This window comes from Acanthochromis polyacanthus, chromosome 1, assembly GCF_021347895.1.
Source record: "Acanthochromis polyacanthus isolate Apoly-LR-REF ecotype Palm Island chromosome 1, KAUST_Apoly_ChrSc, whole genome shotgun sequence".
Classification (NCBI taxonomy): Eukaryota; Metazoa; Chordata; class Actinopteri; family Pomacentridae; genus Acanthochromis; species Acanthochromis polyacanthus.
Genome location: NC_067113.1, coordinates 52,661,406 through 52,679,953, shown reverse-complemented (window position 1 = coordinate 52,679,953; position 18,548 = coordinate 52,661,406). Strand labels below are relative to the sequence as shown.

Genomic DNA, 18,548 nt, shown 5'->3' with positions numbered 1-18,548 from the left:
CAACATAAAAGAAGAGGAGCCTTGAGAAATGGCTCGCAGTCGAAGTAGGTGATGGTGCACTGCAGCTGTCACAACAAAATAAGCAGCTTTAAAGCTTGACAGTGTGCAGCACAAACAAGCATTCGAGGGTGGTTTAAAAGACACTGTAAACATGAAAACAACAAAGGCGAGTATGAATTGTTACACTGAATGTCTCGATGTGATAGTCAATTTAATGACAGTACAAAGCTTACCACAATGAGATCATTGAAGAGGAAGACTTCTCTCTGGTGTGCTGCCTGTTTTTGGGCCTTGTTGACATCTGTCACCTCAAACAGTCGGCTACAGCACACTAGTCTTCTATGAGGGACGGAAAGAACCTGGAGACGAAAAAATGGACATCCAGGAAAAATTAGGTGTTGTCAGTCAGATTAAATTTCTCATGAGAGGCTTCACAATGATTCCAAAGACCAGATGAAGAAACTCCCAGAAAATCTAAAAAAAACTACAGAAAACATACAAACAGGAAGACCTTTGAGTCCTCATATTCTGCTTCTTCTCCGCAAACAAAAGAAAGTCTTGCATGTCCCAAGAATATGACTTAATTTTCCAGCTCAAAACACACTAAAAATGGTTCATGTCACTATGCTGTTATAACCTCTAATTTTATCACTGTTCTAAACGAGATGTTTCAGTGTCTGCAGCTTTGAATGCAGCTGAACTGCTGCTGTCCACACCTCCTTCAGGAAGAAAACTCTCTCTGTGATTTATGCATCAGCTTACAACATAGTAGCTGGCACAGGCAAATGGAATCAGGATGTTCTGTTGCTTCTAACTTTCTCTCTGAGTGATCATTTTATATGGAAATATCGTAAACTTCACAGCACAGCCATTGTTTTTAATTCACATGTGCGCTGAGTTTGTCAGATGATGTTGCAGTTAATAAATTAATACTTGAGCAGTGCAAAGCTGCAGCTTGGAAATGGCTCTGAAATGACTCCTGGTTGACATTTAATCTTAATAGGCTGCGTTTCAGCCACTATTTCATACCCATTCTGCTGGATGACAACAGAAAAATGTGTAAATGAGAACAGCCTTATAGGAAATTGGGCTCTATTAAAATGCAGAACTTGTAAACACTGAGAGCAGGAGAGAGGCAAACAAAGTTTGATTTGACATGAAAACACCCACCCAGTCCTTGTTTATTTGGTTCAGTCCCTCTTAAAGTTTCTATCATCTCTGATTTTCCCTCAGTGTTAGTTTCTAGGGAGCTCTGACATGTGGGCATATGGTCATAGAGCTAATAGTAGCAAAAGACTCGTTCACTCAACAACAGAGCATTTGGTGTATTTTGCTGATTGCTGAGACATTTTACAGTTATTAGAAGCAGCTCTAGAAAGCAAACAAACCCTGTACACTGAGGTAGTTGCTGATTCTGAAAGACTCAGCTGGAAGCAGTGGACAGTGAGAGGGCAGGACTACGCAAAGTTCAATGACTATTGGTTCCCAGGTTAAAACCTTGTAGTTCAGTAAAAATTTTCACCGGCTTGTAAAGCTGGGAGGCTGTCTATTTGTGTGATGGCTTGAGGAATGGCAATGTCTTTATATCTTAAAAGCTTTTACTTTACACCACCTAGTCTACAACAACCACAAAATACAATAGACGTGGATTTTCATGATATGGGATCTTTTTAAAGATGAATTTCTTCTAACTGGGGTTAAAACGTAACAGATGCAGGACTGCACCATTAAAAAAAATTCAACCCAGCAAGCAGAGACAAATTAGTGACATTAACAATAACTTAAGGAGTGTTTAAAATGTTAATTAGAGCAACAGCTGTTGCTTAGCTTGTCCGCGTTGTGATAAATATTGAGGAGAATGTGGCCATAAATACAAGTTTTACATTTTCTGGAAGCGTCTGTGTAAAGATTGGGGTTCTCCTTTACAGTTCATTTCACAAAATGTCAACTTGACTCAATATGGCAAAGAAAATCTCAGTTTAATACCGGAGTAAAGTCACATTTTGTGATTCCTGCCTACTGTAAGTTTGACTCAGTTACATGTTTTTGCATTGTACTGTATGTGTGAGGGCAAGCTGCCATCTTGGTATCAAAAGACCTTTCACTGTAGATGCAGATAAAAAAATGAGTTTTTTTTTGAAGAAGAGGGAGACAGAAGGAAGACTTTAGTATTATTATTTAGATTTTGAGTCTAAGCCTGGCTGTGACTAGTGCAGCTCCAGCAGTGAGGCTTCTAGTAACGGTAGTAGTCCTATAAAAGGGATGTTCTGGCACAGGTCACTGATACAAAACTTCTATGAGTTGTTGCCAAATCATGTTATATTTTCCACCACATACATCTTGCTGTTTAGTCACAGGCTTCTGCATAAGGCCAAGCCGGATTAGCAAAGGTGATGGTGAAGTGCGCTTGGAGGGCTAATGTAAAGATTTTTTTTTTTTTTTAAACAAAATGCTGCAGAGGCCTGGCTTCTCCTCTTGGACTTAAGTGCTTTTCCGAGTTTAAGCAGATTACACTGCAAAAATGGCTCATGCCTTCGGAGAGTGATCTAATCGTGTTGTCAACCCTTCACACTCTTGTCTCGTCCAGCTTTCCGTGTTCGATCACGGCAGAAATCCGAACAGCAGTGGGATGGCAGTCGGTAGATGTGGAATTGATCCCTCTTCGGGGTAAAATACAAATAGACGCAGCCTCCTTTCAGTTTTCTGTGTGTGCATTATCCAATTTTTCTTCCCTCGGCTCCGTGCGAATGATTTGCAATGCACACAGCCGCTGTCTGTTTCTCTCCTGCTCGCTCTTCTCTCATCACTGCAGGGTATACACACTCCAGCCCAGCCTGCCTTCTCATTACACTAATGTCAGAAACATGTAAAGGCATCATTAGCCTGAAATACGAAAATCAGAAAACAAGCCAAAAACGGCACAGACAGGATTTTTTGACAGGAGTTTACCAACACATAAAACATACTCCACAATTGTTATTAGCAAATATTTTTGGAAATTTAAACGGTGATGAAACATGGAAACATTTGGATCACATTCACAATTAGTTTTTGTCAGTTATATGGGAAATACAATCTCATGTATGCTACTTCTTCGTAGGTAATAGATAATACATTTATAATCCACAATAGAGGCACTCTGCTGGGATGTCATTTCTAAGAAAGAAACTTTATCTAAGTCTCTTTCTTTTCATGGCAGACAGCTCCCATTGGCAGGAATAGTCACTTCCCGTCACAACAATCCATCATTGTTTTGGCGATGACAGCACTCCTTCTGTCATCCTGTGGCTACTCATCTATCACTGAGAGACACTTAAAGGCACAAGCCAAAGAAAATGATGGGAGAAATCCTTCCAATGTCACAGATTCAATGTCATTTGGAAAGCTAACAGGATACAACTGATTTTAAATAAAAATGAATTAAAATGTGAATTCATCTATTTTTGTTGATATGACTGAACAGGGAGAGTCAACAGTTACAGTTAAAATAAAGATAATGTTTATGTTTAGCAGGCTGAATGTTGACAGTGTTCATCATGTGACAGAAATGATAATACTCAGAGTAACAAATAACATCCTAATGAATCTAGACTCTCATCAATAGACTTCAGAACTGTGTTGGCTTTGGTTAAAAAATGCTTTAAAATGGTTTTCATCCTCTTTATCAAAGTGTTTGAGGTTCCTGTCAGCTGCTTTAGTTCTTCAACTGTCCTCATGCCATTTGGGGTCCCACAGGAATCAATCTGTGGTCCTGTTTTGTTCTGTTCATATCTGTTGCCCCTTGACCATGTTATTTGCCATTTCACCCCTGTGTCCTACCACTATTACGTCGATGACTCTCAGCTGTTTGTCTCATTTATTCCTGAAAATCAAAACAATCTAGGTTCTCTGCAATGCTGCCCTAGTGCAATTAAAAAGTGGAGGTCTTATTTCCTACAACTTAGTGTAGGTCAGAATGAAGTCTTGGTTATTGGTCGTGATTGTACGTTAGCAGTATCACTCCCAGATTGGATCACTAACACTGAACACAAGGGTAGAAATCTGATAAAGATAAAGGCCATTAATAGTACTACTATAGCACAGCTGAAGTTTATGGTAATGTTCAGTTGTTTTAGGTATTTAGTCAAAAAGCACATTGCTACTTTCCAATTTGTCCACTTACTTTCTTTTTTTCTAGTTTGTGAACAGCTTGGACGCAATCTACAATGTTGTCCTTCCTCCCCATTTTAACTGATGGCTCCTTATCTAAGATTAACTTGCTAACATGCTTACACTTGATAAGAGGAACTAACACCAAGAAATTGCTCTGCAAGTTTTTTGCTACATTGCCAACAATTTTCAATGGGCAGCAGCTAAAGCCAAAGTGTTTGAAGCTGATTTGTGTAAAACTTGTGGCCAATTTGCCCAAAAATGATGTCGCAAGTTAGTCAGTGATGGTCAGCAGCAGCAAACGGTACTGCAAAACCCCTAGTAACCCTCTGGTAGTGAGTCACTCCAATGGTTTCTGAAATATTTCAGTCTGATTCACAGTAATGGACTTACTAAACTGACCAGCATTACAGTTCGTGGACCCACTAGCATGACTGGAAATCTCAAACAACTATTGACTGATTTCTACAATTCTGTATCAGTGGCTTAGTCTGGACCTGAATGCAATTTTGTTGGAATGTTTCAAATTAGCTCTTGTATTTGGATGCAATATGTCTTGCAATGTTGAATAGCTAAGAGTCTGTCTGGGGGAGCGCTGCATATTTTATCGATATTTCATAAATAAAGGATCGGGAGGCCTGTTGCACTGAAAAGATTAAAACTGAATTCCCTGAACTGTAGAATCATTTCAAAAAGCCTTTCAGTGTTTTTAGTGGGCACACACAGTACATTCCCACATGAATCAGTCTAATCAGTCAATTATAAAGCTAAATACTTCTGCCTCGGTGTCTGTCTCAGATTTGTCCACTGTGAAACACATCAAACTTTGCACAGAAACATTCCCACAATTGTAAGAAATCAGTACGTGAATGTTTTCATCTCTGAAGTTGAGTCTTAAAGGTCCCATATGGTGAAAATCCATTTTTATTGTGTTTTGTTTGACTTAAGAACATAGAGGTGTAAAACAAACGTTGCAAGAATATATAAAAGCCTACCAGATTTACAAAGCAGCCAGAATTTAATTAATTTCTAAGTAGAAATTGAAGACCCAATAGCTTTTTTTTTTTTTTTGCATAATCCTTCCCACTCACTGTCTAAAAATTAAAAACCACAGCTGTGATGTGAATTCAATTATATATCCATGTGAAATTATCACTCAGAGAGAAAGATACTAGTGGCAAAAAGTTCTGGTCTCACACACTCATTCATGTCTGTGTTGGCTGTCATATTGTCAGCTGCTTTGTTTTTGGTGTCGATCACAGATGCAGAGTGAGTCTCCTTCCTGAAGGGGGCGTAGACAGAAGCAGCTCAGCTTTAACTATGGCTAACAGCTCAGCCTGTTAACTATGACATGACTGCAACCAAGAGTAATGCAGTCATGGTGAAATGACCCATCTTTACAATCTTTCGAGGTGATAAATTGAAAGACACATTCTGGTGGATGTGAGACTTGTACAAATTTGCTGAAAATTGCACAATATGCGACCTTTGGCTAGAGAAGTTCCACTGTTAAACCCAACCACATTTTGCTCCTCCTGTGCATCAATTCTGCATTGAAAGTCTTTTAACCTGAAACTGCTGGGAAAAAAAAGAAAAAGGAGTCTAATGATGGCAGTAGTTAATGACGTATCTAGCTGGAGTAATGATCTGAGATAATGATTGAGCTGCTGATGAGACATTTAATGGCTAATAAATGTGCTCTGCTAACGCTACCAAGGCCAGGTGATACAGATAAGAGCTTGAATAATGAGTGAGTGACTTGGCATTGAGTGAACAAAAGTGTACCTGTCTGTGTGAACACATTCATCTTTTGTGTGTGTGCTACAGGCAGAGCGAAGTATGTTACTTTTGGGTGAGAAAAGAAAGAAAACAAGCCGCAGTATTTTTAAGAAGATACCGTATCAGGTTTTCTTACTGTTTTCATGCCTACGATGGACTGCTCAACCTTGGAGACGTAGGTGACGTGGTCTTCGTTGGAGCGCAACTCTCTCTGTTGTATTCTTTCATAGATTCCCACCACCATGTCTCTGGGGATGTCTGCTCCATCGTCCACACCTAAGACAGGAATAGGCCGATTACTCACACATCGCAGGGTGGTTGCTTTAAATTTCACCAGACAGCCCTGTCCATCTGGAGGAATACGGAGTGACAGCTGTTTTAACAGTGGTAGAGGGACCAAAGTGTGTCTGCTCTGGCCTAAATACAGCAGGAGGATGTGTCTGTGCAACAGGGGGAGACACACACAAATACGCAAATACAAACAAAAATTCAAATTCATTTCTGCGTAGATCTGTGTGTGTGTGTGTGTGTGTGTGTGTGTACAGTGTTAAATACATTTGTCTTGGTTCTTTATTTCATATAAAAATAGTAAAGAGTAGAAAAAAAATCCATATTCAGAGCAAAAGAGAGCTTCTTCTCTGTCTCCTCATGCGTCCTTCTGTGACTTTGTCTTTCACCATCTCCATTAAATAATGACTGAAGGAAATGTGGGAGGAGGTTAATTGGCAAAAGAAAGGTTAAGATCCCGCCTCGCTCGTAGGAGATTTTCTGTCTGGAACGCAGCGCACTTCAAGGCCGTGGCATTTTGACGCAGGTAAAGCGGCATGTCATTAGGCTGAAAGGTTACCCTCGAGATGCACCCCATTATATCGGCACAGCTGTACGGCGCTGTGTGCTACATTAAGTTTTCAATGGGGCAGGATGTGTTTGGAGAAAATGAAGCTGCATCAAGTGATGGCGGTGTCAGTGAGGCACCGTGGGACACCGCCGAGACATCACTGCACATTATGGAGTCAGAGGGAGAGCAGGAGATGACCAGAGGGAAATGTGTGTAAAGTGTCAGATTAATAAGTAACATTCTGGTTGCTGACTGTCTCTTTTTTCCCCCCTCTTTTCCTGCCAGCTCTACCACTTTTCTCAGACTTCAGCGCCTTTTTTTTAGCCATGCTAGCAGCACGGCTCCATGCATAGCAATGTCAAGTATCTCAAGAACTATTATTATTCATGATGCACAGAAGATGAATCTTATTGACTTTGGATTTTAAGAAAACCAACCAGATAAAGATCAACCAGATAAAACAAATGAATGGATTGCTATGGCATTATGTTACAAATGTTCCTCACATAAGAAATCTCTGTTACTCATCTTTTGGTGCCTTGACAAAGTTTATATTGGTAATTTGGAGTGAGTGGAGTCTTACAGCAACTAATTAATGGATTATTTAAAATTGACTACAACTGGACATTAATTTTTCCTTCACAATGATAGGTGTGGTGTTCAGTTTTTGTTTATGTAGCACCACCATCAAGATGACCTGTAAAATCTAATAAAGTTAACATCATTGTTTGCTGGGTTTTGTGTTTAGAACCAATAGTCTATCTGTATTCTACATCATGGCTCCACATGGGGAAAAAATAGGACCTGACAAATCTGATAGTGAGACTTCAAAAAATGGAAGGTTACCAACTAAAAATCAGTCAAAACTGAGTAGCTGCAGTAATCAGGAAGTAATGAATGAACCATAGTACCAATAATCACAGATGCAGTCTTGGTCCTCTTAAAATGACACTGTAAATTGTGTGATCGCTCTGAAAAACACATGGACAAGTACTTCAGACTTGGCGTTATCAGTGGAAATCTGAGTTTTGGGAACAACTCAGGCAATGTGAAGAACATTGTATAACATCAGCCTCTATGAATGACATCCAAGAACAAAACCCTTGCAAAACTGAATGATGAAATTTTGCTTAAGAACATGACATGAACCCTTATTATTATTGGGACGACCTTCTTTGGTCAGGTGAGACCAAGATAAATGTGTCAAATATGGACCAGCATGTTTGGTATAAACCTGAACAGGACTACCACAGTGAATGCACCGTCCTAATCGTGAAACACAAGGGTGGCAGCGTGACATCGGGCTGCACGAGCGCACAAGGTATTGGGCAGATGACCTATTTTATGAAATGCCTGTGGATAAACCAAAATACTGGCTGACAAGATGAGTCTGCAGAAGCCGGACAGAAGAGGAAGAATCTAACGTGATAATGATCCAAAGCACACGGCCAAATGGTAGTACTGATGTGTGATTTTGGCAAAGTATGTTACCTGACTTGAATCCAACAGAACACCTTTGGGGTATTTTAAGGAGAAAGACGGAGCAACAAAACCCCTTCAGCAAAGAGCATAATCGCAAAAACCTCTGAAAAATAGCAGGGCATTTTTCCAGAAATGTGTGGCATTTTCTATGTTGAAGCTGGACTGAGTTTATCAAGTAAAGATGGACACATTAAGTACTGAAAAAAGATTTGAATCTCAAGAGTTCTGCTGCATTTAGTTTCTAATGTGGGGGCCTGCATTTTAAACAGTTCAATTTTACATAGGAGCAAATATTTCACTATTCAAATTAGAATGCATGAAATTACTGGAAAATGATAAACTTTTAAATGATTTCCCATTGAAACAATATTGCACACTCCCTTCTATTGTATTCTGCATGTAAAGTACTTTCAATTGAACAGTGAAATGCACTATAGGAATAAACTTGCCTTTTACCCATTTTTTCCCCCGTAGCTTGAACTATGCACCAAGTCTGTCTCCTCTTTTTCTCTTCAACTTTAAAGCTGGCTGCTCACATGCTCTACTGATGAGCGCCGTCCCACTGTAAGACTTTAAAAAGAGAAGCGAAATTGCTCTGCGTATCTGAAACCCTCCTCTCTAAATTACAAACAAAGGATCCAATAACTAAGACGGTACAGTTCTTCAGTGAGCTGGCATTCTGGATTAATTTATGGCAAGAAGCGGGTTTATATTATGTTGCCCCACTCGGGGATAGCTTTGACACTGACAGTCTGTTTTAATTGAGATAATGAATGTTCTTTGGTTCTTCATTACTATTGGTTTCTGGTGCATAATTGCATTTCACCTTAGCCAATTAGTAGAGTGAACCATTCTTCTGTCAGAGCGTGAGACGAGGGAGAAAAGAGGGGAGAGAAAACCGAATACAAAGCGGGTGAATAAACAGACAGCAAAATATTCTGACTGAAACAAAACAAGATAAGAGAATGGATAGAGGAGGGGAAAAAAGCTGAGCAGAAGACAAATAGAGAGGCCAAGAGAGAGTGGCATATTTTAATTTGCATAAGATGCCGAAATTGATTTTCCAACTTAATTTAATTGTGAGGAGCAGTCTAGATGAATCTATTAAAGTTGTTCTGCATCGACCTCAGCCGTCCCAGATTGATTGCACAGAGGGAGAGCGAAGCTACGATGCTCTTGTCCCTTCCTGAACGCTCGGCGAGTGAGCATCTGTCTGCATATTGGAGACAAGATTTACAGGTGCTTTCTGTCTGTCGCTGTGAGGGAATGCGTAAAGCAAGGCGGGCGAGGGGAGAGAAACAGAACCTTATCTTTATCTCCCAAATTTATGCAGCGACGTTTGATTGATTGCGGATCCAGAAACGGCTGGACACTGACTTCCACTGATTCATCTGGGGAGCTGCTGCCTCGTTCCCCAACAGAAGTTATTAAAGAGGGAAAGGAATTTAGGGAGGATTTACAAGTACTTCCGATCCTCGCAGTCACAAAACATTTCTTGCACTCAAATTCCACCTTTTGACAGTCACACATAATATATTAGCAGCTGGTGAGTGTTTATTGGCATCTTGTATCATACGGTAAAATGAGACTGGAAGCTATAACTTAAGTCCAGTTAAGGGATGTTTCTTATGTCTTTCAATTTTCTTCCCCTCTGTGGCATTGCATTTTATTTCTTTGTGAAAGATTAATGCATTTAGTTGGCAAAGTGTGGAACTTCTGTTGTAAAACATGGATTTTTAAAAAAATAAATGATTGGTATTGAATATATATTTTTACAGAGCATGACCAATCAGAAAACCCAAGGAGTCTATTTGGACGTCAGTCATTGATTTGTCTAGACGGAGTATTTAGGGTAACATAGTACTGTATATTTTCTTGTTAACAAAACAAACCTTTGCACCTCCAGTTATTGATTTCTCTCGTCCATCCTGCTCTAATTTCTTTCTCCTTGTCATTGAGGTAAACATCTCAGGTTCAGACACAGACAATTATTGGATTTTAGCTTAAAAGACAGAGTGTGAACAATGATTCGACTCTGGAAACATCTTGACCTTTATCGGACGATGCTCATATGCACCTACGACACCCATTTACACGCTCGAGTCAATCAATCATGTCATTTTACAACTTAAAATCTAGCGAGGACGGACTTAAAGGCATGTTGTCATCTAAAAACATCACCAAGATTACACCATTTATCAAAGCCAGAAACGGTGATGAAGGAATTGTCTGGATTTGTAGCTTTCCGATAGTTCTTGAGCTACTCATCTGTTGGCAAAATGCTCTAAATCTAAGCTTAAAATGACTTTATTCTACATGTCTTGCATGAAAACTCACCAAAAATAACCTGTGCACTTACCAGGTTCTGAAAAATACAAAAGATATCAGCAGTCCTTGGTGCAATCTGACAAAAATTCAAGCACATTTTGACTGAACTGGGTTGAACTGCAGGTTGTGTTTACACCAAGCAGGTGTGAGACAAGTATGCAAACAAATTTAAAATGTAGAAAAGAAGTAGTAAAATATCTCTGGTATATGGAGCCACTATTTCCCCCAGTTTTAGTAGCACCGAGGGGCACCTAAAAAATGTTATACATGTTTTTTTTTTTTTCATTTTTTGTTACATATACACTCATGGATATTCAACTCTCATCTTTTGTTTTCTTTCATTTTTGAGCTCTCTCTACGTCTAGCTATGGTTGTGCCGTTTCCCAAGAGATGCCGACCTCAAATTACAGTGAAATTTGAGCCCACAATGAGTACAGGAGCAAAAAAATACCCATAAACTGCCTGGGGTTCTGGGAGTTAATGTGCCATTTCGCATGCAAGCAACCATAAACCTGTTCTCTTTACCTCGTAGGTTCCGTATGAAGTCCTCCAATAACATCTTGCGGTCGGGCTTGATGTTGGGGCTGTACATGTCCGTGTTGAGCAGAATGATGGCAAAGGCCAGGATGAAGATGGTGTCCGGATTGTGAAACTGCTGCACCACGTCAGGGTTACACATGCAGTAGCGCTGGCTGTGGGTTTAAATAGAGAACAGTAAAAATCAGAGGTGGCAGAAGGAAGAGAACAATCTTTTTCTTTTTATGTAAGCTGGTGTAGGAGGCAAGGGATTAAAGGTGGACAGGAAAGATGATGGAAGGGAGAGAGATGGATGTATGTGGTAGTAGATATGACAAAGCATACATACATGTAGGAATAACTGAGAGGGAGGAGAAGGAAGATAAAATGTTTTTTTTTTTAAAAAAGATGAGGGCGGTTATAGGGGATGAAAAGTACAGAGAGATAAATTTGAAAAATATATGGGATAGGAAGGGATAGCATATGAAACGACAGAATGTGTTTTCCCCAGGAGCCGAGCTCATCTTTCAGCGTGCTACATGCCCATAAACATTGTGGCACAAGCTGAGCATGAGACTGTCACACTGGAAGAAGAGTTATGGCTTTAATTTTGCTCGGGGCTTCATCTGAAGCTGTTAGTTGCCCTTTAGCAGCTATGAACTACACAGCAGGTAAGGTTGCTCTGCTGAAACACTGTCTCTCTACATGTCTCCCAGAGGATCACATGCTCACATGGATCATTTATTACACAGGAAACTGAGCGAACACACAAGGAAAAATGATTGAAAGAAGGCCATCTCAGAAAATCCATCCCCTTTAATTGTCTCTTTGCACACCACGACCCAAATGCTGAAAAAGTCCACCCAGTCCTTAGCCATTTATGTGCTCGGCTGCTGGATTTATGCAGCTTGTCAGTGTGCTGGTGAGAATGAATATGAATTTTGAAATATGAAATCCCTTACCTAGGCACCTTTTCTGCAAACAAATGCCACAGAGGACCGTCTAAGTTTGATGTAGCTTCCAAAAAAATCCCAGAGATAAAAGTGCAGAACGAAAATGCAGCAGCTTTGTGTGGTTATGGAAGCCATGAAAGTAGCAGATTTTTAGACGCCTACTTTATGTGTTTGCACGCACACACACACACACACACACGCACACACACACACACACACACACACACATATACATCTTTATATGTGTGTGTGTGTGTGTGTGTATGTGTGTTTTAAGAAAGAAGAGCCTAGAATGCAGAGAAAAAGTTTCTCTGGCTGTGAGGTGCACGGATATTTGAAGGTTAAGGAATGAATAATAGAACACAACATCTGTGTATGAGCAACCAAAGAAGCCTCATACAGACTAAAAAGGGTGTGTGTGTACCTTATGGGCTTTGTGTTGGAGTGACTGTATACTGTAATCATTACTGTAATCAGTCATCATTACCACATTAAAGCTGTAGCAGTGTTTTGCTGACCCACTGAGCCGCATGATTGGAATCTAATGTCTGTGCGGGACTGAGCAAAGATATTGGTATGCATACGTGGGTTTGAACATTTTCAAACTGTTTTAATGTTAAAAATCAAACACAAAGTTTGCATGAGTGAACGTGTGTATACAGATCCGTATACATAAACACATACTCCAAATAGCCACAATGTTAAAATCATCTGTCTCATATTTTTGTAGATCCCACTTATGCAACCAAAACAGCTGGATAGAAGACATCTGAGGGTGCAACGGTAAGAAGATGAGGTTACAGGGTGGGTTCTTCAAGGATTGGGTTTTGTTCTCCAACAGATTGGGATCTGGGTTGGGTAAACACCTGGGGCTCTTGGTCAAGTTCCTCAAGCCATTCCTGTGGAGTTTTTGCAGTATTATGGGGCACATTATGGCCCTTTAAGACACATTACCACAACAAACAATGGCACCGCTGTGCTCTAAAATTCATTATTTCCAACTGTTTGCAAGATAGAATGACATCTTGGTGCTACATCGAACAAAGTGCAGCAAGATCGGAGTTTGTGTGGCGTTTAAAGCTCAAATTAGTTGAACTTTGATTGCTATAAGCTTTAAAAAAAAATGGGTTTGAATTCCCTGAATTATGTGACACAAGCGTACGGTTGCAATGTGACAGTTTTCTAGGTGTGTTTTAACCTCTTTATGCACAGACAATGGTTATAATATTGAAATATGTATAAACAGAACCTTGGTTTATGTGTTTTGTGACAGCTCCCAGGCCTCAGGACCTGCTCCTGTTCAGCTGGTTGCTAGGAGCTGGGAGAGTGGCTCACTGGCCATGATGGCTAACACCTGGGTTGGCTCCTATATAAACTGGTGTTTTAGCTGGCAATGGGGCTCATCCTCCATTTTTCTCTCGGGTTTCCTGGTGCATGGTTTGGCTGGTTTGGTTAAGCTGTTTTGTTTTTTCACACACATGATCACACATCCATTCACTACACACATTACTGATGACCTGATTGCACATTTACCTCAGCTTTTGTTAATAAATTGCATTTAACTTGAATTTGCCATGGGTCCTCTCCATCTTTTGTCCTTCCTTTGAGCCAGGTTGTGACAAAACTTTGAATTGATTGATTGAATTTTGAATTATTTGTGATGAGAATATAGTTGTGAATTGTTTGAAGTTCTCATTACTTTGACTCAAAAGATCCACAGACCTATTAAAGTTTAAGAGAGGTAGCATTTTGATCCAAACTATTGCAATCATTGTATTGTATGAAAGGTCCATTATCCTGCTAGAGGACTCGGTTGGCATTTGGGAGTACTGCTGCTATAAGGGGCTGTGCTTGGTCTGGATTAACGTTTAGGTGGGCGTTAAGTGTCAAAGTACCATCCACATGAATGTCAAGACTTAAGGTTTCCCAGCAACACAATGCATTGTAGCTACTAATCAGTATTATCTACTTAACCTCTTATTGATTTTAAGGTCATGGCCGATTGATGTGTGTGTATATATACATTTGCGTGTTAAATGAAATGTGTTGTTGTGGCATCCCTCACGCTGTATTTGTTTAACATGATAATCACAGAGCACACAGATGCTCATTCGCATCTCAGTGTCTGCAAACCGTGACTCGTCAGCAACCGATAATTACACCCTTGTCTGTGAATCCTAATGTAGCACCATGTGGTGAAAAACCTCCATTTACGCCGCTTTCTGAGGATGCTCTTACTTGGCACACTGACAAACCACAAACAAAAATGAGAGGGCAAAAATGGCACATGATGCGTCTCGGTGAATGATTTTATCAGACATTTGATGCCGTTTCCAGCGTTGCTTTTCTTACAGATTGGTTAAGAAATTGTGTAATCTATCGGTCATTATGTGCTCCTTAGAGGGATTTTAGTGCAAAATTATACAAGCTGCATGATCATTATCTATAATAACTGTAATATATGGGGCAGAAAATGCAGTGATTGTAGAATGAGTAAATAGAGATACGACACTGGAATGCAGAATATACACTGAATATATCTGCAGCACTGGGAGTTGGTTCATATTTGCTCATTCATTAGTACACTGACGCAGCAGATACCGAGGCTGCTAGCTGCTTTTCACTTTACCCCCTCGCTTCTTTTTTTTTTTTCCACTGCTGCTTCAAATCCCCTTCACTTACTTTGGAGATTTCTCTCTTTCTTTATGTGTGTGTGTGTGTGTGTGTGTGTGTGTGTGTGTGTTTGGAGGCATTTCAAAGCCCAAGAGGAGGGGAGGCAGGCACAGAGAGGCAGTGGCGGTTACGCAATGCTGGTTATTTATAAACCATCCTCCCTCTTTCCCCTTGTTTCCTTCCTTTCCTAGTTTGTGTCCCTTCCTTCCCCCTTTCTCCTCTTCTTCTTCGCCTCTCCTGCTTCTGATAACACGCAGCGCCGGCCTGATGTCCAAACATTAGCTGTGCCAAGAGCTCCCTGCCCACCGACTACGACAATGCAGCCGTTTTTCCCCTCATTGGGCACCTTGACAACTGTGACAGGTGGTTGTTACTCGAGAGGGGTGACGGCAAACAGTTAGCATTAACACACTGTGCCACAGCTGCAGCACAAATTGTCACCCTGTCGGAAAATTGTGGCCAGAAAAGTAGGGTATTCATACGGGGAATGGCTTGTCAACATTTTTAGTGCATCCACGCAGAAAGAAAAAAGCATACTGAAAAGGATTCATGTGTGCTCTGTCCACATATGATCCCTCTTTGGGAATAGTGAAGCATGCGTGTGTGCAAGAACATTTTCATGTTTTCATGTTCCCTCTGTGCTGCACAGCAGTGCTCCTGGAAAAAAAAAAAAGCAACCCAGTAGCTTGAACTGACATCACACGAAAGACAAATGACAAATTCAACTTTGTGCTTCTCAACATGTTACTTGATGTCGGCATATTTCAAGATCAAAAAACTTGTGAATTGAATCTTAAAGCACTGTGTGAGAAGTCTGGCCCAGAGGTAGTTCATGAGCGATACTTTTTCTTTCTTATTTTTTTTACACCCACTCCATTATCAACACAACTGGAGTTGCATAATGGTAGAAACCAGATGATACTAGATGAGGGTTATTTTAAATATCCTTCAAGATCTATGTATATATTAGTTGCACATGGTCGAATCTCTTTGGTTCTCGCATGTCTGTTCACTTGGAGTTTCCGGCTCATAAGCCCAAAGTGACTTCTGCTGCTACACCTGTATACAGCTTTCCAATCTCAACTTGCAAATGTGCAGTTTACAGTGATAACTGTAGCAAATATACCAAATTTATCTGCATTTAAACAGGATCATTTCTGGGTGACACTTCATTTTGTTACTGGTCTCATTCGACACACTTACCGCCGTGTACTGCAGCAACCTTGTGGCAGTAAATGGGGGATTGCGTCTAGATTGCACTTGATAATTGGAGATGCTAGGTGGCAGAATAGTGGTTAAATCCTGTTGATAATCTATGTTGATTGTATCGACAAAGAAATGATGTCCAGCTGTTACCCTGTGCCTTGTTTGGTTTATAGAATAGAACAATGCTGCTACTGTTGTGATGTCATAAGCCCGCACTGGCTTCCAGAGTGGGGAAATACTGCACAAAACGTCAAATTTTAGATATCGCAATTGATGTTGTATGCTAATTTTTGCAGCTAGCATTAGAGTAGATGAACAAACTTATTTTCCCACTGATCATATATCACTCACAGTTGAAGTGTTTCTGCATCTTGGATCATCATGAAATTGTAAATATAAAAACTGCAATAAAAATATCTTGGAGAATGATGTAGCAGCTAAAGCAAGAAATGCTTTGAGTATAGACCATTTATCGTTTGCCATTCGATAAATTTTCAAGCTTATGTGCTAAAAACTTTCAGGTTAACTTCAACCACCTACGTGCATTTCTGAATAAAACACCCAGCCAAGCTTAAAATCGTGTGGTGTTTCTGCTGATGGTGGATGGAAGCAAAAGCTGATACTGTTAAAAAATGCAATATGCAATTCACTTCTACTCAGGTTCAGTTGCAGGTGAATCGTGCACTAAGTCATCCAGCTTTGTTCTCTAATTGTGCCTCTTCTTGATGCCAGTGGCAGTGAAAATTGTAGGTGCTGCAATATTTAGTCCTATCTGTCACGCCAAAATGGCACACAATGTGAACCAAAGCTGTGGAATTCTGTGCAAACTGCAGCTGATAAATCCAGAAACTACTGCTTGCATGAGTACCTGAAGGCCTCGATAAGACGTTCCACCTTCTGGGCTTCTCCCTGGACGCGAATGTGGGCCTGGAACTTCCTCAGTGCTTCGTCCAGCTCCATGCCTGAGAAGTCCATCTCATCCACTACACAACTGTGGAGCACAGAAAAGGAGGGCTTAGATAAGGAATGAGCAGTAGAGAGGAAGACACAGGACGGAGGAAAATCTAATAAAATTCACAGTGAAATTCATAGCAGTAAGTCAATATGATGGTAGCGGTTGGCCCTTCACTGGTGGGCTGGATGAACCCAAGATAAAAGAAGCAGAAGTCTCCCTCATCTGCTTCCCAGTCACAGCAGCACTCGGCTTGCTGCAGGTATTAGCCACGCACGGACACCAGGGATAAGACCGGGCCCGGCTATCTTCTCTGTGCCACAGCTGCCAAGGCATGCACATACACACAATGCCTCGGAGCAGAAAATCCTCCAATTACCTGGCAACCCCAGCTTAATGACTTTAATTAAAAAAAGCAAAATATCCCGTCCGTCGAGTTCGGGGGTGGGGGTGGGGGATAAATACGACGTGGGCAATTTGGAGGTGAGATGAGGTTTGAAGTGAAAGGTGACTTTGGAAAAGGGACGGGGAGGTTTTAAAGTTCCCCTTGCTTTGATGTGAGGTGTTCTGTCGAGGTACAAAGTGGAATGATAATCAAACTATGAAATTAAAGTCTCATTCGGACTGACTTTCATGTGGTTTACTTCAGTACTACCCACACTGGTTCAAGACGAATTAATCTTTTTTTTAAGCTATGGACAGCATGTTCAAAGGAGAGATGATGGAGTTGATCTCCAAATCCTCAATAAATACAGCAGCGGTGTCAAAACATCGCCTTCTGCTTCTGATCTTGTCTGTTTGTTGTACTGTAGGAAACACTGGGATACAGACACACACACACTCACTACATTAAGATGGATTACTGTGAACAAAGCGAGTTAATGAGGTGAGTACTTGACTGTGACACATGCTGCTCCAGCAGAAAACAGTCAGATAGCTGAGTCTACAGTACTGCATTACACACTGAATACTACAATGTGAGAGCAAAATCTGCTCACAGTAGAAATACCCTGAAATACTACTTATTTTACTGCTATCACTTGCATTACCATCACTACGAACAGTAATTTTTACTGTTATGCCTAAGTATTTTGGCAACAGCTAGCCCTATGTATATTACTGTTGTCAACAGTGCTACTATTTTTTATTAGAAGGGTGGTGTCTTCTATACTACTACTACTAACATCTGTATAGTGTCATTTATTTCAACCACTGTCACTAGCTCAGTGACTATTACTACAATTTGTGAGTGTGTTGCTACTATTTCTACACTGCTAAAGAAATTAACTGTATTTTTTTGCAACAATTTGTCATTTTAAAGACGTTCTCAGTTTTGTTAAATTACAGATACCATCTTGAAAAATCTGACAATAGTACTAAGTCACTTATTAACCATTATAAAAAGGCCAAAACTGTAAATAATGTCCATATCTAAAATCTGTATTTTCATAGATGGTAACTTTTTTTTTTACTGTATTTGATGTTCTACAGAGATTTGCTGTTATTTGAAAGAAAAAAAAATGTATGATAATATAAAAACATTAAAAATCATTTACACTGTTATTTTACAATTTTTCCCTGTTTTCTTAAATTGCAATTAGTGTGGCAAAATCACAGGAAAAGGTGTTAATTTTCATGTTGACTGTAAAAAAAACAGGCCAAAACTGTACAT

The 18,548-nt window shown here is 40.2% G+C and overlaps 1 protein-coding gene across 3 annotated transcripts in view; it reads right to left on the bottom strand.

The window, feature by feature from the left end:
• iqsec3a (IQ motif and Sec7 domain ArfGEF 3a) overlaps positions 1 to 18,548 on the bottom strand; it is a 135,991-nt gene that overhangs the window by 16,167 nt on the left and 101,276 nt on the right. For all 3 annotated transcript variants that reach the window (XM_051938720.1, XM_051938743.1, XM_051938770.1), the window contains 4 exons: positions 16,793 to 16,915; positions 11,102 to 11,268; positions 6,065 to 6,204; positions 234 to 359 (listed from right to left, as the gene is read on the bottom strand). In XM_051938720.1, the coding sequence (XP_051794680.1) occupies positions 234 to 359; positions 6,065 to 6,204; positions 11,102 to 11,268; positions 16,793 to 16,915 (556 nt within the window). The remainder of the gene's footprint in view (positions 1 to 233; positions 360 to 6,064; positions 6,205 to 11,101; positions 11,269 to 16,792; positions 16,916 to 18,548) is intronic.